The sequence below is a fragment of the Fistularia commersonii genome, chromosome 26, assembly GCF_037954325.1.
Source record: "Fistularia commersonii isolate RoL2024-O1a breed Wild chromosome 26, RoL_Fcom_v1.0, whole genome shotgun sequence".
Taxonomy (NCBI): Eukaryota; Metazoa; Chordata; class Actinopteri; order Syngnathiformes; family Fistulariidae; genus Fistularia; species Fistularia commersonii.
The window spans coordinates 3,537,501-3,559,927 of record NC_141309.1 but is presented as its reverse complement, the minus strand read 5'-3'; the positions used below and the strand labels follow the sequence as shown (position 1 = coordinate 3,559,927).

The 22,427-nt window shown below is 41.8% G+C and overlaps 2 protein-coding genes and 1 long non-coding RNA gene across 4 annotated transcripts in view; 2 read left to right on the top strand and 1 right to left on the bottom strand.

Moving 5' to 3' along the window:
• Positions 1-628: 628 nt before the first annotated feature.
• On the bottom strand, positions 629-5,880 carry LOC147218271 (uncharacterized). The gene is made up of 3 exons (XR_015108831.1): positions 5,764-5,880; positions 4,835-4,865; positions 629-933 (listed from the first exon to the last, which is right to left on the bottom strand). It is a non-coding gene; the product is annotated as an uncharacterized LOC147218271 (long non-coding RNA).
• tspan36 (tetraspanin 36) lies at positions 5,815-15,287 on the top strand. Its single transcript, XM_086174320.1, has 7 exons — positions 5,815-6,044; positions 9,494-9,685; positions 9,821-9,895; positions 11,277-11,372; positions 11,782-11,925; positions 12,248-12,331; positions 14,724-15,287. The coding sequence occupies exons 1-7, from the start codon at positions 5,985-5,987 to the stop codon at positions 14,802-14,804; spliced, it is 732 nt and encodes a 243-aa protein (XP_086030446.1). The 5' UTR covers positions 5,815-5,984; the 3' UTR covers positions 14,805-15,287.
• A 4,555-nt stretch (positions 15,288-19,842) lies between these two features.
• mapk4 (mitogen-activated protein kinase 4) overlaps positions 19,843-22,427 on the top strand; it is a 14,985-nt gene continuing 12,400 nt past the window's right edge. The window contains exons 1-2 of one of the 2 annotated variants that reach the window (XM_086174316.1): positions 19,843-20,335; positions 21,437-22,427. The exon at positions 21,437-22,427 is cut by the window's right edge and continues 296 nt beyond it. In XM_086174316.1, the coding sequence (XP_086030442.1) occupies positions 22,357-22,427 (71 nt within the window). In that variant the 5' untranslated portion in view covers positions 19,843-20,335; positions 21,437-22,356. Of the gene's footprint in view, positions 20,336-21,433 lie in introns of both variants that reach the window. The other variant, XM_086174315.1, reaches the window with a different exon arrangement.

The window sequence follows — 22,427 nt, the reverse complement described above, 5'->3', positions numbered from 1 at the left end:
GCAGATAAGCAATGCCTTCTGCAACCCACTGATAGCAGGCAGTCTCGCCGAATTGGCTTGTGCACGAACACATATCACATGAAGCCCATTAGCTTCAAAAAAATACTTTTGTTATTAGATACGAGTGTGCATTCAGACACTCGTCCTCACCCAGTCAGAAATGAACGATGACAGATTCAGATTTGCAATCAGCTGTAAAAATCATTTTGGGGTCAACAGAATCGGGTCGAGACGTCCCGTTACTTTCAACAGGAGCCAAAGGTTAAACCACTAGAATAAATCTAAGGCCGTATCTCTTCTGGTCATGCACGGCAAGACTTTCCGAACCCCCGGGAACGGTTCTCGTAGCATGATCGACCCCTGAATTGGCCTGCGAGGTCTCAATGTGCAGCCCGCTAACAAGAAAGCCACCAAAAATCCTACTTCCTCACCTGCCTCAGTGATGGCGTATACTCAGATCACCTGTCCGCGAACACACACACACACACACACACGCTTTCAGAATCCTAAACTGTCCCAGCAACGAGCGTCTGAAACAATTCTCCGAGGGGGAGTGCGAACTTGCGGACGCCTGCGAAGAAAACGTTGCAGCAATAGGAGCGTCCTACAGAAAACATGATTTGCGACATCATATCTTTTTTTTTATTGTGAGGAACGTGTAATGATCACAGCATTGATTTTGATGCATTATGATGAATTAAATGGGGTGTTGGAACGTGCGCGTCTCCTGTGTGACATCAGAGCTGTCTCTGCTCTATCACTCGCCCCTTGTGGCATCACAGCATCCCGCTGCGTTGTGAACACGTGCGCTGACTTCATTCTCTTCTCTTTTTCACGCAACATTTCTTCACTTGTCGGCGAGTTTGCGGATAGTGGCGAGTGGCAGACGGGGAATGTGAGGTGGTTGATGTTGTTGCAGAAGCCGCTTTGGTTCTACGTGGTACAAAAAAAGGAAACAAATTATTATTATTATTATTAAATTATTATAATCCAGGCCACCCTGGAGTCAGTCATAAGATCACAAATAGGCTCACAACCATTCTCCCTCTTGTTTATGTCTCATATAGAGCACCAGTACATCGACGTTCGGTTCAGTATTTCCTTCAACACCAGCAAATCTGTGTTATAATCTTCATTCTCATGTGCACTTTTGGGTTTTGTCATGTGGAATATTACTTTTTCATTCTTAAAACATGCTGATGTTTCTACATCATCATGTACAATTTCAATCTCAACACTGTGGGCTGTTATAAGCTCAAAATCATGTGCCAACTGTTCAAAAAAATAAAGGGAACACTAAAATAACACATCCTAGATCTGAATGAATGAAATGTTCTTATTCAATACTTTGTTAAATGTGCTGATGACAAAATTACACAAAAATGATCAATGGAAATGAAATGTATGAACCCACGGAGGTCTGGATTTGGAGTCACAGTCAAAATGAAAGCGTAAAAACACACCAACGTTGATGTAATGTCCTTAAAATGAATCAGACTGAATCCGTGTCGCTTCCTAAGTGGACAGTTTGATTTGACACAAGTATGATTGACTCGGAGCTACATTGTGTTGTTTCCGTCTTCCCTTTATTTTTTTGACCTGTATATTTATATTTTTTTCTTTCTCTATCTTATCTCTGTCATCCAGAGATGCTGCTGTGGTTGTTTTGTTGTGCTGTGTCCTGCTTTTGAAGGTTGTTTTTATTAGTTTTTGATTCCACTGAACCTGAGAGCTGCTGTCTCGAAATGTAAAAAAAAAGTCTTGAATCTTTGAATTAGGTTCGGTATTTCCTTCAGCACCTGCAAACTGGTGTTATAATCTTCATCCTCATGCGAACTTTTAGGTTTTTTCATTTCATTCATCATGCGGAATATTAACTTTTTTATTCTTAAAAAATGTGCAGTGCTACTTTCAGCATCATGGGCTAAATTATTTTTTCACATCATCATGTGCAATTTTTATCACCACTGTGGGCTATAATAAGTTCAATATCACGTGTCAACATATTTCTCTATTGCGTCAAGTAATACTGTCATATTTTCAGTCGTGTAAAACTACTCTACACTTTTCAAATTTTGAGACATTTTGCACAACAATTCAATGTTATACATGTGCGTATATGTATTTATATACACTTCTTTCCCTTTGGGCTTTTCCCTTCAGGGGTCGCCACAGTTAATCAACCTTCTCCATCCAACTATCTAATAATATAATAATAATATAATCTAATAATAATATCTAACATCTAACCATCTGAATTTATTATTCATTCAAATCCGAAATGTTGAATATAAATTTATATAGATGTAAAAAAAATATGTTTGCTTGTTGCTCTGTTACAACATAAATCCTTATATGTTGTCAGGTTAAGAAACAATCTATCCAAGCGAATAAAGAAATATATCATCCAACACAATATTCACAACATTAACTTTGTTCAAAACTTTTTTGTCACAGTTGAGAGGGATAGAATAACAGAATAAGTACAACCAACACCTGTGAGCTGCTGAGAACGTGTTTGAAAGATGGAGAATTTTACAAAAACAAATGTTTGTACACAGCCTTGCAGATTTATTTGTATAAATACACAAACTTGTAAACACTAAATACATTGTACATGATCTAATGGTGGGATACCGTCACTTTGCGGGTAATGTGATCGGCATGACTTGTGGGAAACGTAGTTTATGGTCAATGCAAGCATTTGACTTATCTATTTTAAGACAACCTTTTAACCTTTTAAGATTTTCTCGCCGGATGACGTGGCGGGTCACATTTGGAGGAAGGCCGCCTCTCGGAAGCCGACCAATGACCTGCCAACTGAGGCGCTGACAACTGCGCCGGCGTGATTCATTTTTTCTGGCGGAAATTGTGCAGCCTTGTCAACAGAGAAACTACAGGACAGAAAATTAGAATATTGTGATAATGTTCTTTATCATCTGTAATGCAATTAAAAAAACAAAAATGACTTTTTCATGATATTCTAATATTTTGAGATAGGATTTTTGAGTTTTTCTTAAGATGTAAGCCATAATCAGCATGATTAAAATAATAAAACGCTTGCAATATTTCAGTTGATTTGTAATGAATCCAGAATGTATGACATCTTTGTTTTTGTAACTGCATTACAGAAGATAAAGAATATTATCACAATATTATAATTTTCTGAGACAGTCCTGTAGATACTGTGCTTTCGAGAGCACAGGAGGAACGCTGACTGGACTGAGCGGCAGGGTGTATTTATCTGTAGGGTTTTAGTGCCGGTGTTTCCTATGCAATAAGAGGCAGGGAATGCTAGCGGCTACTGCTAGGTTCAACTTCCACCTGGGTTCCAGCACACACTCAGTCATCTTCGGAAAAAAAAAAAAGGGGAAATGGAAATAAATATTCAAGATGCATCGAGCGCATGAGCAATTTAAAGAATTGATGAAGCCTCTGAAACATATCCACCTTGTATATATTCCCTAAGCACAGCCTGTGCTTTTTCTTTTTCTTTTTTTTTTCAAATTCATTGCTAAGTTAACATGTCTTTGTCTTATAAGTTATTCTTTCGTCATGCCATAGGGCACGTAGATTGTACATTTGGCGATTAAAGAGATTCTGATTTTGAAGAAAAGACACTCCGATCCAGCAGTGCGGAAAACATTTTGACCGGAATAATGCTTAAAACAAAAGGGAAATGTGCATGTTAAAGTATAATGAGAAAAACATATAGAACACATTGATTAAAATAGGATTTAAAATATGAAGTGTTGAGTAATGAGGAGCTTGACAGTGGTGGGAATGTAACTCGGTGGACGCCAGCTTACATAAAAATTCCTTAAATCAGAAGAAAAAAGGCCAAAAAGTCATTGGCCTAGTAATGTGTTGCTGCCCTTGAGTAAACACACACACAAAGATACCCCTTGTTTTGTAGTTTATGCTGCTGGCTCAAACTGTATTTTTCCTCCCCTCTCTTCAAACCGTATGAGTCACTCCCCGGAGAAGTTTTTGAGTCATTTAAATCTGACACCTCTAAGTGGGAAGGCAATTCTAAGCGGCTGAGTGATTCGTTTATTGAGTCGTTCGTTTTGTGTGCGGTGAGGACTACCGTTAGTGGTCGAGTGATCCGTTCATTGAGTCACAGAGAGAGTCGTTTATTTTATGACTTGGGCAAGCTAGTGTGAACTGCCAAGTGATTCGTTCGTTGAGTTACAGAGCAAGTCATTTGTTTTATGAGTTGGCCGGGCTACTATGATTGACCAAGTGATTCATTATTTGAGTTACTGAGTCGTTTGTTTTGTGATTGGGAAGGGATACTGTGAGAGCTCTGTGATTATTGCGCATGAAAGGGACTTGGGTCAAGAAACCCAAGCTGATGCTCTTCCCACATGTCATAACTTGATATATTGTAGTGTTGGTAGTCAAGGAGAACTCCAGTGTGATGGTAAAACATCTGTTTCATGACAATAGCTATTGTTAGCCACAGTAAAGCCACACGAACGTGCAACAAAAGTATTTGTTTGCACCCAATTCCAGGTAAACCCCCAGAATTCCTCGCACCCCAAACCACACCCACATTATTCCCGGTAACCCCAAAATCACAAAGAAAATAAGCACCAACATAAACAATGACAATGACAACGGGGATAGGCTCCAGCATCCCCCGCAACCCTGAGTGCAGGATAAGCAGCACAAGATGGATGGATAAACATTAACATTCAATATACATTAAATATACATACAATATTTAGCAGTTGTACCATAGAGACATGTTACACAGAATTTTATTTATGGTAAGAGAGCAATTCCAGAGATGAGTTAGTAAAATGACTGTTGAATTTGAACAACTCACTCTTGACTTTTAACTTCCAAGTTCCTGTGGTCTGATAGAGACAAAGAATTATGGGTCATGAGTCAGTAAAAAAAAAAAAAAAAGATTCTCGAATTTTGAACGGTTCGTTCACAACTAGCACATCATTAGCTCGGCGATGTAAATATGAGTAAAAAAAAAAAATCTCAAATTTTGGATGGTTCATTCATGACTCGCACCCCCCTAGTTCCTGCTGTCTGATGGAGCCGATGAATTATGAGTCATGAGTCAGTTAAAAAATATCTTACATTTTGAACGGTTCGTTCACGACTAGCACCTCCCTAGTTCCTGCTGTCTAATAGCGACGATAAATTATGTGTCAATTAAAAATAAATCTTAAATTTTGAACGTCTCGTTCACGAACCATACCTCACTAGCTCCCCCGGTGTAATCATGAGTCATGATTCAGTATGAAAAAAAATCTCAAATTTTGGATGGTTCGTTCACAACTCGCACCTCCCTAGTTCCTGCTGTCTGATAGAGATGATAAATTATGAGTCAATTAAAAATAAATCTTAAATTTTGAACGGTTCCTTTACGGCTCGCACCCCACTAGCTCCTGAGGTGTAATAATGAGTCATGATTCAGTATAAAAATGAAAATCTTATATTTTGAACGGTTCGTTCACGACTTGCACCTCCCCAGTTCCTGCTGTCTGATAGAGATTATGAATTATGAGTCATGAGTCAGTTAAAAAAATCTTAAATTTTGAACGGTTCGTTCACGACTCGCACCTCACTAGCTCCTGGGGTATCATAATGAGTCATGATTCAGTATAAAAAAAAAATCTCAAATTTTGAACGGTTCGTTCACGACTCGCACCTCACCAGCTCCTGGGGTGTAATAATGAGTCATGATTCAGTATAAAAATGAAAATCTTATATTTTGAACGGTTCGTTCACGACTCGCACCTCCTTAGGTCCTGCGCTCTCTCTTCTTCCGCCGCGCAGCGAGCGTGTGTTGCGGCCGGCTGGAGGAGGGGCAGGGCTGCAAGACACGCCGTTTCCCGCTCGGTCTCCTCCCCGGAGCATGTGACCGACTCGGGCAGATCGAGCAAACTTGTGACCGACGCAGCAGCAGCCGCAGCAGCAGCAGCGATCACAGCGCCCCGCTTCACCTGCACCGCGACAACATGGACTGCGGCATCGTCACATCCAAGACCGTCCTCCTCTTCCTCAGCTTGATATTCTGGGTGAGATAAGATAATTCTGTGAAGGTTTTTTTAATTTTTTTTTTCTAGGGTTGCAATTTTTCGACGATTTTGTTTTGTTTGTTGTTTTATATTAATGATATCCTGAACGGTCATTTGCTCCTGACGAGCTTCACACACATCCTGGAGATCCGATCCTGCTTCAGTCCTAGGCTACAAACTGCTTAGTCACTTAGGCTATTAACATTCAAACTTAACATTTCCCACCAGGTGCCAATTATATCTCTCCCTGGCTGTTTTTTTGGCCTGTCTGACAGGCTGCTCTGCTTTCGCTGAACTTCAACCACAGTAATGTGATTACAGGAAGTGACCTGAATGTCTGGGGCCTCGCGTGTGTTCATGTGTGTGTTTATTTCTTATCCGTTTCGTGCTCGGTTGCACCAAAATGAGTGTCTGGTTAATGATTCAACAACATTTACAGTTTCCCTCCTCCGGGAAGTCGATCACGAAGCTCTTCGGCAGAAAAATGTCGAAGCCAAAGTCAGGCTTCCTGTTGTGAAAGCGGCGATGACGTGTCACGGACTGGTGATGAATGAAACTTTATTTTCCAACGATTCACTCGACTTAGTCTTCTAGCGATGAAGTTCATCGGCGTCCTCGGTGGGGCGTTTTTAAACACCGATCTTTTGTTTTCTGTCGCAATCGCCCCGGCGTTGTATACCTGAGGCCGACCCAGAAACAAGGCCGGGATGTACAAAGTGAACCTGCGCGCTTGAACGTTTCACAAATCCGCAGATGGACGCCAGGCTTCGGCGAATATCAGTGCGAGTTTGATAAAAAAAAATTTTAAAAATCAGAGAAATAGAACATCTGTGACCTCACAGAGGTTGAAGTCACTGTGATGTAATAAAGAGGACGTTTAAATGAAAAGAAACGATCAAAGCTGGAAACCCAGTCGACCTGTTTTGATCGTCCTTTTCAACGGCACGGGAGCTGGGGCCCCGCGCGAAAAAACATCATTTCCATTGTTCGTGGAAATGTACTGACCCGTACATTTCCCAGGGAGGTGGCGCGGTGGTATGCGAATGCGCTGGATGTGTAAAAACCTCTTTGTGCTGCTTCTTAGGCACAAGATCCAAGAGTTTCTAGAAAGATTAGGGGTGAGCAATGGAGGGGGGGGTGTAAAGTAACCACCCCGCAGAATCCCGTGACTGCTGGAGTGATTAAGAGACATAAGTCATGGGGCAAAACTCAGGGATGAAGGATTGTTAGGCTGCACACAACACATATCCCCGCATACAAACGGCAGAAAATCTTTTTAAACCCCCTCCCCCGTACAGGAAAAACAGCACATGTAGTCACGGTCACACATGAATAGAGACTTTTCTTCAATATTCAGGTCGAGCTCTGCTTTATTTCATCCCCCTGTCTGTTTAAACTTTTTTTTTTTTTTATTCCAGCAAGAAAAAGCCAAACATCGTGTTTCGGGTTATTTTTTTTTTTCCTCCGATCACTTTGGCTTCTCCCCGGGTCAGACCAATGACACTGAGAGGGCTGATAAAGGCCGATCGAAGGTCACTCGGCGTTGATAACAAGACCACAGATCGTAATAAAAGTAGGCCAAATAGGAAAATAAATTAATCTGCAAGTTTGCCGTTAAGATTAGATTGTGTTTTTTAAAAATTTTTATTCGATATACGGATTGGCCCCGAGCGCGCGGCGTCTTATGACCGTCGAGGTCATCGATGTCAATATGAAGGAGTGATGTAATGCCTGACTAACATCAGACTCCGGCGGGGCCGCGGGGGCGGGAGGGTCTGTCCATCACATGAGGTGAAAACAGATAATGGGAATAAATCCATTTGCAAAGCTTTAACAAGCAGCTTTGGGCTTAACTGTTTTATTGATTATATCATGTCAGCACGGCAAAATAAAAGCTCTGACTTTTATGCGCATGGCATCGAATTATTATTATTATAATTTGATTACTCACCGAAATGGGTTAAATAGCTTAACATATTGTGATTACAAAGTAGATTATTGCTCTAACTTTGTCGCGCAAATACAAATTGCACCGTCTCATCCGGCACCACTTCCTGTTCTCTTTCCCTCCATCGAAAAATATCCTCACTGGTCTTCCAACCTCATCGTCCTCAAGCCCAGATTTCCACTCTCGCTCTTCTGTGCACGATGCAAATAGCAAAAATAGATAAGGGGAGGTTGTTGCGGTCAAAAACTGCATCCAAAAAAAACAGATTAAATGTAAGAAGGAAGGAAAGCCAGTACATTGAATAAAAAAAAGAAAGATATAAGATAAAAATGGGAGGTTGGAAGGGGCTGCTTCCAGAACTGGTTTGGTTCTACTCGATCCAGCGTTTGTAACTGTCATACACAAAATTAATTGTAGTACAAAAACCTCATATGTACAAAATTGATTTAGCGTTCAGCAATCAGAATCAGAATCAGAATCAGAGAAACTTTATTTGTTTGGGAAAAGGGATATGGTATCAACCTAGAGCAGAGCCAACGTCACTAAATATATAAAATAAATATAAATACATAAAATAAAGGGAAAAATAAAGTGAAATCAATGGAAGTAATAAAATATAAATGATAAATATTTATAATAAAATTATAAATAACATTTTAAAGCATTTTTAACATCCTGGCCCTGCAACACAGTAGTTGCTATGGCAACGTATTGAGCATAAAGGGGTTAAATCCTCAAGAAAACCTTCATCCTTCCCTCATCTATAAATCTATAAGTATAGAAAATATATATATGATATAATAGAGCATATCCAACATCTCTAAATATATAAAATAGAAAATAAATATAATTACATAAAATAAAGGTGAAATAAAAATACAAAGAGAGAATAAGATAAGAAATAAAGAAAGAGAATGAGATAAAAATAGAGGGAAATTAAGCAAATTTAGAAAATAAAAATGAGCAATAATAATGAAGTGAAAAGCAACATTTTCAAATGGTTTTAATATGATTGTAATCCTGGCACCGCGATACAATAGTCGCTAATATAGTGCCAACATATTGAGCATAAAGGGGTTAATTCTTTAATAAAACCTTTATCCTTCTCTGATCCATAAATCAATGAAATATATAAAATAAAAATAAATATAAATACTTAAAATAAAGGTGAAATAAAAATACCATTAAAAATTAAGAATGAGATAAAAATAAAATGAAATTAAATGAATTAATAGAATAGAAAGAAATAATAATAATAATAATAATAAAGTGGAAAATAACATTTTTAAAAATTCTTAACATGATTGTGATCCTGGACCAGCGATACTGTAGTTGCTAATACGGTGCCAACATATTGAGGAAAAATTGGCTCATTCTGAAAGAAAAATTTCATCCTTCTCTGGTGCCTGCAGTTATAATCAATATTTCAGGTATCAGCTATCAGCATCTGCGTTTCTGATCACGGACATGCATGATGTCTTCTGTCTTCTCACCCCTGCAGGCGGCGGGAGCGGCGTTGGCCTACGTCGGCGCCTACGTGATCAAGAGCTATGGCAACTTTGAGAGTTTCATCCAGGACAAGTACACCCTCGTTCCCGCCGTGATCATCATCGTCATCAGCGTGGTGATGTTTGTCTTCGGCCTGGTGGGCTGCTGCGCCACCTTCCGGGAGTCCAAAGTCGGCCTGAGCTTTGTGGGTATCTTCTTTTGTGTTACTACTTCACCCAAGACGTCGACGGTCTCTGTTTCGGCTCTGACCTGAGCTGCGAGCCCGGTTTCTCAGTCCTCGACCTCACTCTGCTCCGCCGTTCTTCTCTATCTTCTCCAGTTCTGCGTCATCATCATGGTGATTTTTGCCGCAGAAGTTGCCGCTTTGGTATTGAGCTTCATCTACCGCGGCAGGGTAAGTCCCGTCTACCGTACGTGCTCTTCGTCACACCGGCTGTCATTAAAATAAGCTCTCGGGTTACATCTGCTCGCGAACCATCGGGTATCAATACAATACTGTTTTGAAAGTCGTGCTGTTATTTATTCTCGAAACACGAGAGCACAAAGAGACGGACCAGATGTTTAATGAAAAATGTCGAAAATAATAAATCAAACAGATGCGAATGGAAAATGTTTAATATGTGTCAAGCCGAATCAGAAATCGATAAGCTATTACGTTCATTGTCTTTCCGGGAATTTTCCTGAGCCGAAAGTCGACTTTGACATCCCAGGTTCAACTGAAAAAATTCACCTCATTCTGTAGAAGAAATTAACAATCACGTCAGCTGTTATTTATTATCTGGAGCGGTTTGGACCCTGGACCAATCACAACCCTGGACCAATCACAGGCCCTAATGTAGAGACGTACACCTGAATATAAGCCGCACCGGCCGGATATTACTAAATAAATATATGAGCACATATAAAGGCCGCACTTGTCTATAATCCGCAGGTGTCCACGCTGTAACATGAGATATTTACACGGATAGATGTTACGCAGAAACATTTTCTTAAAACTTTTAATTAAACTTTTAATTAATTGAACGGCCTCAGAATTTCACGCTAATTTCATTGGTCCGATACGACGAGGCTAAATGTTTTACGCGGCATGAAGCTCGATAGCTCGAAAATATCCATAACTTAGCCGCATCGTTGTTTAAGCCGCAGTGTTCAAAGCGTGTTGAAAAAGTTGCGGTTTATAGTCCAGAAATTATGGTATATTAAGATCATTTATCCTTCCTGTTGTGGCAACCGGACTTGAATTTCTTCCCTTTAAGACGTTTCATCCGAGAGGCTTCTTCAGTTCTAATGACATGTGGGGAGTTTCTAAATGTAACTGCCAGGGTTGTGGGCGGATCTCGGTTATGTAAATGGAGGAGTTGATCAATAAATAGATTACGCGGTGTTCTGAAACAGTATGAGCACAGCGATTTATCCCGCTCAACTCCTCCATTTACATAACAAGCCGCCGTAACCTGAAGAAACCTCTCGGATGAGGAGCGAAACATCTTCAAGTGAAGACGTTCAAAACCGGCCGCCACAAAAAGAAGATGCTAACAAGAATTCACCTCCGCAAACATCATTTATCATCTCGAAACACAATAAGCAAAGGGAAATTGTAAGAAAAATATAACCTACAACAACATTCTGTGGTTCCAAACGAGAAAACAAAACAACTTGGGATCATTAAAGCATTCCTGAATTGAAATCTATGATTTTGGATGGGAGACGTATATTTGCGTAAACCGATGAAAGCGATCTAAGGAAGGAGATGTTGTATTTTGTGGCTTTTATAGATCAACGGAGACCTGGAGCACTCCATGAACGACGTTTTTGTGAAGTACGGTCAACAGGACCCTGAAACCAAAGCTGTGGATTACCTTCAAACCCAGGTAGGATCACATCTGGACGACCGAAGTGCGACTCTATCCGTTCTCTCGTTGATACTCTTGTCGTCTCGGTAGATGATTCGGCCTCACCTTGAACGGTTTGCTGTTACGTAAAGGTACCTCGGCGGTTTCAGTCGGTAATTTAAAATGAAGGATTCTTTAGTTTCAGTCAGGTGAGTTGTGTTTTCCGGTTTCCCGCACATCTGACTCCTCCTCGGGCAGGTGATGTTTTCCAACGACACCTCGAGGAAGCGTTCTCAAATGCGGCACAAAAGTAAATCGGTCATTATTGGCTGAAATCGGGATTTTTTTAGTCGCAGTAAATGTAGGAGGAAAGGGCCGGGACCTTTACACGCTTCCGACTCCTTTTCTGCATCGTAACTTGTGTTTAACGTCTCCCGATCTCCTGCAGCTGCAGTGCTGCGGCGTCAGAAACTCCACCAGCTGGATCAACACCACCTGGTTCAGCAGCCACAACAACACGGTGCCTCTGTCGTGCTGCAAGAACGGCTCCACCAACTGCACTGGCAGGATGGACGACCAGCTGAACGTCGAGGTAGATTTTAAAATACCAGCATTTAACTTTATATTTTTCGATAATTACCGCCTGACATCACGGGTAGAATCGAACCTGAATCCGCCGGATCAATATCCATCCTTGGTATATTTCTTGTTTGTTTTAAGGGGGGGATTTCATTCTTATTTTAGTCCATCCTTGGATTATATTCCAAATCTTTGCATACCGTTGCCATTCCACTATCACTTCTACCATTTTTCCACACATCCGTGATTTAGTTGAATGAATTTTCCAGGCGAACGGGTTTATGTGCGGCAAAAAAAAAAAAAAAAAAGTCCCCACATTTTTGCATGTGTTTTAGGGTTGTGAGGTGAAGCTGGAGATTCTCCTGCAAGACGTGCTGCGTTACGCCATGCTGGTTATTCTGGGTTTCGCCATCATCAAGGTGAGTCGACGAGGAAACGCCGCAGAAACCTGAGGATGGAGTAGAAAGAGAGAGAAAGAAGGGCAGAGAGATAGAAAGCAAGAGTGTGATTGAGACATAGGGAGGGTGTGAGGATCGGAAGGCACAAATTATTACTGATACTTATATTTCTGTGGAGGTTTTCAGTCATGGTCAGGGTGAATTCTTGTCAAAATCTTGAATCCAAGTTCAGTTGCCAAGACGAGAAGATTTCGACACTAATACTTATACCACTAGTGCTAACAGGTCCGTGCTAATGGCTGAAATGATATATCATAATTTCCGGACAATTGAGCGCATCTGAATATAAGCCACACCGGCTAAAAATAACAAAATAAATATATGCGTACATACAGTGGACCCTCACTTTTCATGGGAGTTACATTGCAAGAACCCCCGTGAAAAGTGAATATCCGTGAAGTCGAGACGTGATTATTTTGATGGTTTTTAGATATATTAACCAACAAAGATACCTCACTCAACCCTTTACCAACCTCTCGCATACTGTTATCAACCCACCATCGACTGTATTAAGGTTCCCATGCTCTTATACGGCCTAAAAAGAAGGTATCGTAGAGCATTTGGTATGGCAAAAATATGTAACTTTCAAACTAAAACCAAAACTAAATAGCACAGACAGTATTTACGCTCACGGGAATGGCAGCGAAGTGGAGCAGGACATGTATGCTTGGTACAACCTACAAGGAGATCAGCTGATTCTCTCCATGAACCAATCAACACGAGGAATGGAACAACATGCTCAATCAGCCAATCGCGTGCCAAGTATGGATTTACTTAGCCAATGTTGTTCCGTATGAAATCTCGCGTGGGTACAACGATAGGAGCGAGAGTTCACGATCTTTGTTTAGCAAAGGAGATCTTGTATTTTATTTATTTTACAAAATGAATTTTAGTTTAATTTTACTATATTTTTTTCTTGTTTTTTTTTATTCTTAAGCTAGACTATAGCTATTCCATTGTAGAAAAAATAATAATTTGAATACTGCTAAATAAAAAACGATAAATCGCGAGAACCGAATTGCAAAAAAAAATCAGAGAAGTAGTGAGGGTCCACTGTAACATGAAATGTTTACAAAGAAAGTTTATTTTTTTGTTTATTTTTTTTTTAACTTTTAATTAAATACATACAGGTAACATCCACAAATATCTACAGGGAGTGTCTTTTTTCCAAACACTTCCTGGAACACAGCTGATGAAAAAGATTAATGATGAATAACACAAGGAAAAGTCCATCCATTTTCTATCCCCGCTTTGTCCTATTCCATTTAAAAACCGTTAAAAGTCGTCTTCTTTGGTGTTGGACTTGAACAGCCTCCAAATTTCACGGTAATTTCATCGGTCCGATGTGACGAGGCTAAATGTTGTTGCTGCATGAAGTTTGTTCAGGCCAAAAAAAATCCATAAATTAGCCGCATCTTTGTTAAAACAGCAGCGGCTTGTCCGGAAATGACGGTAATAATAGCCGTAAATATTAAGAAACGGATGAAGCCACGCTCTCCTAGGAACCTGCGAAATGAGAGAAACTCGGAGAAAAGAATCAAACAACAACGATCAAACGAATGATTTGTTAATAAAAGTAAAAGAAGAGTAGAAGTAGGCCATGAGATAGAAATTTGCGGGTAGTTTGTGTCTTTCCCTGTGAGAGCGAGGCTGCAGTGAACCAACCTCAGAGAACAGGACGCCGCTTTGTTTCACGTATCATCGGACCGACTGCAGGAGAAGGACGCTTCAGATCCACAACTCATCAATCAATGACTGGATAAAACATGTCATCAATTAGTACAGAATTGGTTTATCCAGTTACATTTTACTTGAGGTAGTTAAACATTTTTTTTTTTAAGTATAATGCAATATCCCATGCGTTTTGTTTTTTTAATTCCCCGATGCGCCGCTGTATTTCGAGTGCTTGGTACCCTCAGTCTGACAGACCCCATCATGCTAATGAGCGACACGCCTGTCGCGGCGACGTGCAGCGTCGGCGTCTCTTTCGGGGGGGCGATGCGAATACTGCCATCTTGATTTCCTTGCACTGCGGTAATGAGATTGAGCTTGTCGGAGGGGGGGAAAAAATAGGAGCGAATTACATAAACAGAAGATCTCTTGTCTTCTTCTCTGAAGCGGTCAAGAAGTCATTTTTAGTAGATTCATCATATGTGGGGGGGGGAAATACATGGTGTTTACATGGCAACGCAAGCGACTAATTCACTTATGCTATCAGAGTTATCGCCATCGTGTCCCTCTGTAAGAGACTTTGCCCTACAAAACAAATAGTTGGTCGAATAACTGAACAGGAGCTTCATCTAAAAATATCTTCATTATGACCGCCGTCTAACCACTTTTTTGTTTTTTGCAGTTCTTCGGGATGCTGAGCGTGTGCGTGATCACCTGTCAAACCGACAGTCGACGGAGCGGCTACCAGCCTCTCTACGCCTGAGCCCTCCCCTCTAGCTTTCCCCGTTCCTGCAGGATCGCCGCCCCGCTCGCTAACAGCGGCTTCGGTCATCTCTGCACAGCCCGCCGAGGCGTGCGTGGCTCCTGCTGATAAAGGCGCACACAGGAACTGGATATTGTCGAAAGGGGACGGTAGCGGACTTTCATAAGCAGTCGGTTGAGCCTGTGCTGCTGCGTACCTACACACACACACACAAACACACTCTCCCAATTGACAGAAGACATTAGCCTCTAGTTTGTCTGTCCAAAGTTTATTCCCCCCCCCCCCCCACCTGCTGAGTCATGTAGATACAGTTTATTTTTCTTATTGTGTACTATAATGTCTTTACAAAATTACATTTATGCCTTGGGTGTCGAGGAAAAGAGCAAATGTTTATTTAGGGTCACGTTATTTTTTAGCCAGTTGATTCAATGATGTATACATGATATAATTTAACATTTAAATAAAAAGTATGAATCCACCTCATTTGACTTTGGTGGTGTTGAATTGCGTTTTTAAATTAATAATAGTCCAGGGATTGGGTGCGGTTGCAACACCCTTCTACGTTGCATGGTATTTTTCGACAAACAGAATTAATGCTTTTATTAAATGCGAGCCGTTATCTTCCTCTCACCTCCTGACTCGGCCGATTAAGAGGCCCTTGTGTCTCTCACGTGTGGACGAGAGGCGGGTTTGTCTTACAGGAACCCCCGTCACTGTTCAGAAAGATAAACAAGAACATCAGCTCATATCAAATATCTCCAGGTGTCACCTTTAGGGAAAACACGGCAGCATCCAAGGAAAATGGCTGGTGAAAGACCGGAGGCCCCCGAGGGAAAGAATTTCACTAATGCACGGTTTAGCAGCGAAAGCAAGGTGTGTTGCTGTTAAAATGCTGAAATGATGACACAGGCAAATACGGGAATATTAGAAAACTTGATTATTTATTCATTGGTTGGCCGACTGCAGAGAACAGAACAATAAATCTCTCTCCGGCCGGCCAGGGAGATGGAGGCTTTATGCAGAAAATGTAGACAAGACAGAAAGATTGTTGAACTCCCTTCCCCGGGTTGCAGATCCTCCTTTTAGTGCAGTAATTATACAATTTCTAACATGAAGGAATTAGTCTCCTGAGGCATCCCCTCAAAGGAGAGGGAAAATAGACAGCAGCAAAACATTTTTTTTTACTTTACCCCTGAGACAAAGTTTTAGACAGCAGTTTTTCCCCTTTCAGCGAATTTAGTTGCAGTAACATATACTGTCCAGCAGGGGGTGCAAAAGAGTCGCGTTTGTGCTAAAAAAAGAAAAAAAAAAAAAGTTTGTTTGTTTGTTTGTATAATTTTCTGGCCAAAACATCCGAATGTGTCTCAACACCATCCTAGGATTTCAATTCTTATGATTTTTATTCCTCAATCCTCCTCATCTTGAATGTTCGTTCACGGTTTGCTTGCATCGGAGAGATTTAATGAATCAAGTTTCATACATGCGTGTGTGTGTGTTTGTGTGTGTGCGTGTGCGTGTGTTCCCATCGTCAGTGGCCTTCACTGATAAATGAACTGCCGCGCGGTTTCAGTGTGTATCCCTCTCATATCTCCTGGCTACATATCTTATTCAGCGCGTATCCTCGGTGCTCGGGGCTGTGTTGACATTTAGACAGACCCGTCCTTTTCTCAAAGACCTGCTGGCACACAAGCAGCCAGATAACCTTGTCAGCTGTGAGCTGCATGACAGTCCATTCCTCTCCTCTCGGTTTCACTCTCGTGTTTGAGTGTGTGTGTGTGTCTGGCGAGGGGGGGTTATCTCTGTCAATTTGCAAGTGTTTTCTCAGCTTACCGTTTCTCCCTCGACACACATCATCATTTTCCACTTCTCTCCTTCGACTGTAAAACTTCCGAATGCATTCACATCGCCCGATAATATAAACCACCTCTTCTCGGTTCTAGTTAACCCACCATTACCTCCTGTCGTCACTGTCATTGTGATGCGACTATATTATTGTACAGCCAGTTTCCAAAACCAACCATTAAGGGATTTTGTTGTTTTGGCTGATGTTCACGTCAAATTTCAAAAAGGAGGTTAAATCAATCTAAACCAGCAGAAAAGGCCCGAACGTGAATATCGGACGATCCTATTGGCCTTTTTCTCAGATGTCAATTCCTCTCCTGCCGCAGTCACGATGTAAGAGCTTCACCCATGTGGCCGTCACGTGTGGATGATGTTACTTCCTAGAAAAGTATCAAACTTACCTTTTAGACTCAGTTGGATTCCTTGAGGCGGTGACTCTGTGTTTCATTAGTCAAACCCATGCCTCTTCTTTTTAAGTCCTGCAATGGGAACATTTCGTAGCTGTGAGAAACACCTCGAAATGTCGTCTCTGCTCAAAGGTAAAAAGAAAACCCTGACTGGCCGGAGTTGTGTGAAATATTTGGCATTTTACCGCTTCGAGTCCCTTATGAGTCATCGATGCACGATTTCGCTCGACATTCCTCTTCATGAGACCAGTTCAATCCTAGCAAACCCTGCACACGTTTCAAAATGTGTGTGTGTGTGTGTGTGTGTGTGTGTGGGTCTATTTATTTCCCCTGGATTCGAGGGACACAAACAATTGCATTTACTTAAAGGTTAATAGACGCAAAAGAGGTTTAGAGGATTCTGTCTTTGTAGGCAAACAAAATCTCTGCTCATCTGATATAACCTGCGCATTCCAAAATTCCTCTTTTCGAATTTCAACATATTTCTACATCAAACAAGTCCCCCCCCCCCCCCCCCCCCCCCCCCCCCGGAACCCCACCTTCTTCCTGCAGATTCGACAAGCTTCTGAAATATCTCACGTACGACTAACTGATGCCTTTCAGATACGCTCTGCCAGCCTCCTTCTGCTCAGGTGGCACGGTGCTCATATAATAATGAAACATTTATTGATTTAATACCTGCCCACGAGCTTTCAAGGTGTCCCTGAGTAACATATTGAGCCCCAAATTGCTTTCAATGCTGCGCCGTCGCTTGTCTTAATGCATGAGTAACTTTATACGGCGGCCCCGATGCACAGTGTTGTAAAAAGCCCACGGTAATTCAACTTCCTGTATTTTTCTTTTTAGGCCGGAGCCATAAATAACAAGCGTGCATTGACAACAACCAGCAGCAGGTGCTGGTGACAGTGCACACGCCTGTGTATATATATATATGTGTGTGTGTGTGTGTGTGCGTTTCTGTAAATAGACACCCCCAAACCAAACGCTGTCACGTCTGTAATAAGACAGTAGCCAGGAAAGAGGGAGAGAACAGACGTGTAGAACATGGACGGTGCAGGTGAGCGTCTGCAGAGTAATCGTGTTATCCGACCCCTTTTCCCTTCACCTCTAATTCCCTGAGCCAGATCTTCGCAAGATGCCGCCTATTCATTCATTTTCGCCCATCTTTTCGCCGTCCACCTCTTCTTCACACGTCTACTTTGTGTACTTTTCCCTTGTGCAACGTTCCCAGTGAGGGCGGATATAAACAAGCTAACATTAGATAGAAATGCAGAATCGCACCCGACGCCATAAATATCCCGTCCAATCCCAAAGCACTGGCCTCCTAATATACACACTGCAGGGGATGATATCTGCATATGAATTGGTTTTGCTCAATATGAGCGGCCGCAACTGCAATTTATGTCGTTCGACATACACCAAAACATCAGGGGGAGAAAAAAAAATTGAGGTGTTTGACAATTTCCTCTCTGCATTCCACCTATAAACCCGTCCAATGTAACCAGAGCAAAGAATCCCCCCCAACACACACACACACACACACACACACTCAATACACACATACCCGCAAGGTGTTCCTTTGAGTCCCAAAACATTCCCGTCTTTTTTTTTTTCCACTGATGGTTTTGAGGTAAACCTCTTTTTTGCACCAACACTTGGATCCACATCTGTAAGCGCAGGTGCTCTGCGGTCCTAAAGAGACGACAATCAACGATCCCTGTTCTGACGAAGCTGAAATACCAGGTAAGATATTTACTTCTGACCAGTAGAGCACAGTTCTCTCTCTTGGGTCTGCGTTGTCACTCCCATCACAATGGTACAAGTCATTACCACATTTATATTCCGCGCCGGCTGCACTCTCCCTCTCACTCTGCCAGTGGCTTTCCAACAAACCTTTACGAGATGTTTTTTGTTTCCATATATTTATTTCACGGGCCGTGTTTTAGCACCTGTTTGAGTCAAAATGATTGATCGATACAAACGGACCGCTATCGGCTTCCACTCCGAGTGAGCAGGCCATTATCTGTTTGCTATCGAACAGCACGGCTGCAATGGGACGGGGTATTTGTCTGTGTCAAGGTGCCTGAACTCAAGATATTATAGCTTTCTGACAGCATTATGGACATTTTCACAACAAATGCAAAGGTTTTTGGTGGAGTTCATCTCATTGATTGATTCATTCATTAACTCTAATGCTTATCCCATACTAATGGCTGCAGAATCGAACCGCGGACCTTGTTGCTGTGAGGCAGAACAGCGAACTGTATTCATCCCATCTAAGTTTTCTCACGACAACTTAATGTGTTATCAGAATCTTGCTTGTCTTATATCTAAAGAAAATGAAACATTCATTGAGACAGACTGGAAACCCTTATGTATGAAATCAGTTTTGTATCATATGACAAAGACGTAATCAACAGTAATGATAATAATAATAATAATAATAATAACAATAACAATAACAATGATAGTAATAATATATTTTATTTACAACGTCATACTCAACACTCAAGGACACCGTACAGACAAATCCCAAAAAATCAGATTTAAACAAAACAATGGGAATGTCAACAATAAAAGGGGCAAATGTTGGAAAAAATACAAATAAAATAATATAATTGTCAGATTAATATCATGGTGGTATTAATTGATATTATATTATTAATAATAAAATATTATTATTGTCACGATTAGTATGTAGAATATTCTTCTTCTCATAATCATCATTATAATTATTATTATTATTATCATTTACACAGTTTGTATTTAACTTAAGCCAAGGACGGAGGGGGAAAATCAGCAGAAGATGGTTGGAGGGATGGAGAGTGCAAATGAGGAGAGGAAGACCAGGGTAGTTGATCATACTTCATCATCCGTGGTGCAGTGTGCAGTGCAGTGCAGTGTGCGCGCCGGGTGTGTGTGTGTGTGTGTGTCGGGTCGGTGTAGATCCTCCTCTCCTCACTCAGATCAGTGACAGCGAGCGGCCGGTCCTCGCGGAGAAGCGGCTCCATATTTTTCTTTCCTCGCTCCCGGTGCAAACCAGAACCTCCTCCTCCTCCTCCTCCTCCCCTCCAATATCATCTGAATCTCTCACACACACGTAGATGCTGTCGTGTTCCACTTTTTCTACCCCCCTCCCCTCTCTCCCTTTCTCTCTCTCTCTCTCTCTCTCTCACACACACACTCACACACACACACACCCTCTCTTGGATCCGTATCTGTCGCCTAATTTCCCCGGATCTTTGTCTCCGGACGGCGGAGCTGCAGCTGTGAGATGCTCCGGTGGGTGCAGATGCTTGTTTTTCTTCTCTTCTCTGCCTTGTTTTCTTTCAGTGCGGACGAGAAAACGCGTTCAAAGACGGGGAATTATCACCGGATTTAATCAAAAGAAAAAAAAAAAAAGAAAAAAATCTCAATTTTAAAGAAATGATGTTTTAAGCTTTACATCTGTACTTCAATCTATGCTTTTTGTTCCGTCCAAAGGGGCGTTTCTGTAGACACAAAGGCAGCTGCATGCAGCCGGTGTGCAAAAGATGCAGCCTTTCCCTTCTAAACTCAATCTGAAGCTTGTTGGGAAGAAGAAGAAAAGGAAGAAGAAGGAGGAGGGGGGTAGAATAAAAAAAAAGAAAAGAAAAAAAAAGCTGCATGAAATCAGAGCATAACATTTTCTGTTCATCTTTTCCCATCTCTGGCACGGAGGAGAGAGTGGAGTGATTCACTTGGATGTTCGCCGTCTAAAGCGAGGGTTGTGTTAAATGCTGTGAAATCATTAAACTACATTTTCTCTTGCGTGAGGGTGAAGAAGTGAGCCGCGAGGAGCACAAAGCGCCATCTCCACTGGCTATGCATTATTTATAAAGTTAGTCCGGCGCCGCGCCTCCCACCCAGCCTCGCTGTCAACGCTTCCTCTCCCTGCCTCTCTCTTCTCACTTTGCACTCAAAAGGCCACGACGGTCAAAATTGACCCCGGAGGTCCGGTTCACGTCTGGCGGGCGCGGATTTGAATGGAAAATTTCGATTTAGAGATGAACTGGGTGGAACTCCGAAGTTGTATAGGTTGTTCCGTTGTTGAATCTGGAATTCTGGTTAGTTTCTAACCAAAAAGCTTCAACGTTTCGAAAGAAAAAACAACTTCACAACCTACGTTCAGCCGGAAATAAAACACGGAGAAGGTTGCAGAGAGGCACTGACTGTTGAGTGCACATTCACTATTTCTCTCTTACTTCACAGATTGTTTGACTTCTGCAGTCAGGGAAAGGGGAAGGAGGGTTTATGCAAAAAAAACAAACAAACAAAAAAAAAAGTCAGTTTTCTTAAATTTCAAGTGCGTTGATTTACTTCTAATATCATCTCTCTTTTCCCTATTTTTCCCGCCTCCAGCAGCAGCCGATTTGTTGAATGGCGAAGCTGATGGGAGGATCTCTAACGCTGAAGGAAGCAGATTACTGGGATTAAACTGATGTACGTGAACACACACACACACACACACACACACACACACACACATACACACGTATACTGCCGCCCAACGGCACATCTCGCTATGAATGGATCCGTGTGAATGAGTGAGTGAGAAGCCGCGTCCGATCATGGAAGAGGAGGAGGAGCTCGTAGAATTACATTGATTTCAAATCCGGCCTCACCATGGAAGGGTTTGACGGGTCACCGAGGATTACCGACTTTTAACCAACGGCGAGGAGCGAGCGCAAAAAAAAAAAAAAAAAAAAAAGCAGAGCGAGATCAGTCACTCAAACAGCTGTTTCTATGGATACCCTCACCCTGAGTGGTATTAATATGGGCTGGCGATGAAGAAGATACAAGGAGGGATTAGAGGAACATCTGTGCCGCGGACGAGCATCATCTATGGAGCCAGGCCAGCCGTTCACGCAAAGTGCCCGCAGAAAAATGCTGGATTTGACTCGAGACTTTAAAACCAAATGTCACTTTGACTAGAAGTCGCTCGAATTGACTGTTTATCAGCCAGACTTGTCTTAAGCAGCAACAAGATCACATGGAATGTAAAACAAAGCAGGCGCTTGGTTCGCCGCGACAAGAAGATTGTTAGACTCCTCGTCTAATTTGATGTCGTATCTTCCGGAAGAGGCGACGCCTACTCAACGTAGGCATCGAACTTCCATGTAGAACGTAACGCACCAGCCTACCGAGGAAAAATAAACGCTCTGATTTTTACCTTTTACCAGCAAGATGTGAGACAACAAAGTGTTTTGATTGAAACGGAGCGGGAAATGGACCAAGACTGAGTTATCGATCGCCCGTCGCGCAAACGTGGAGACTTTGCTATTATGGCCAGACAGGAAATCCCTCTCTTCCTCCACGGGTTCGATCTCAGCGGTCACTTCGTTGACCTTCGCCC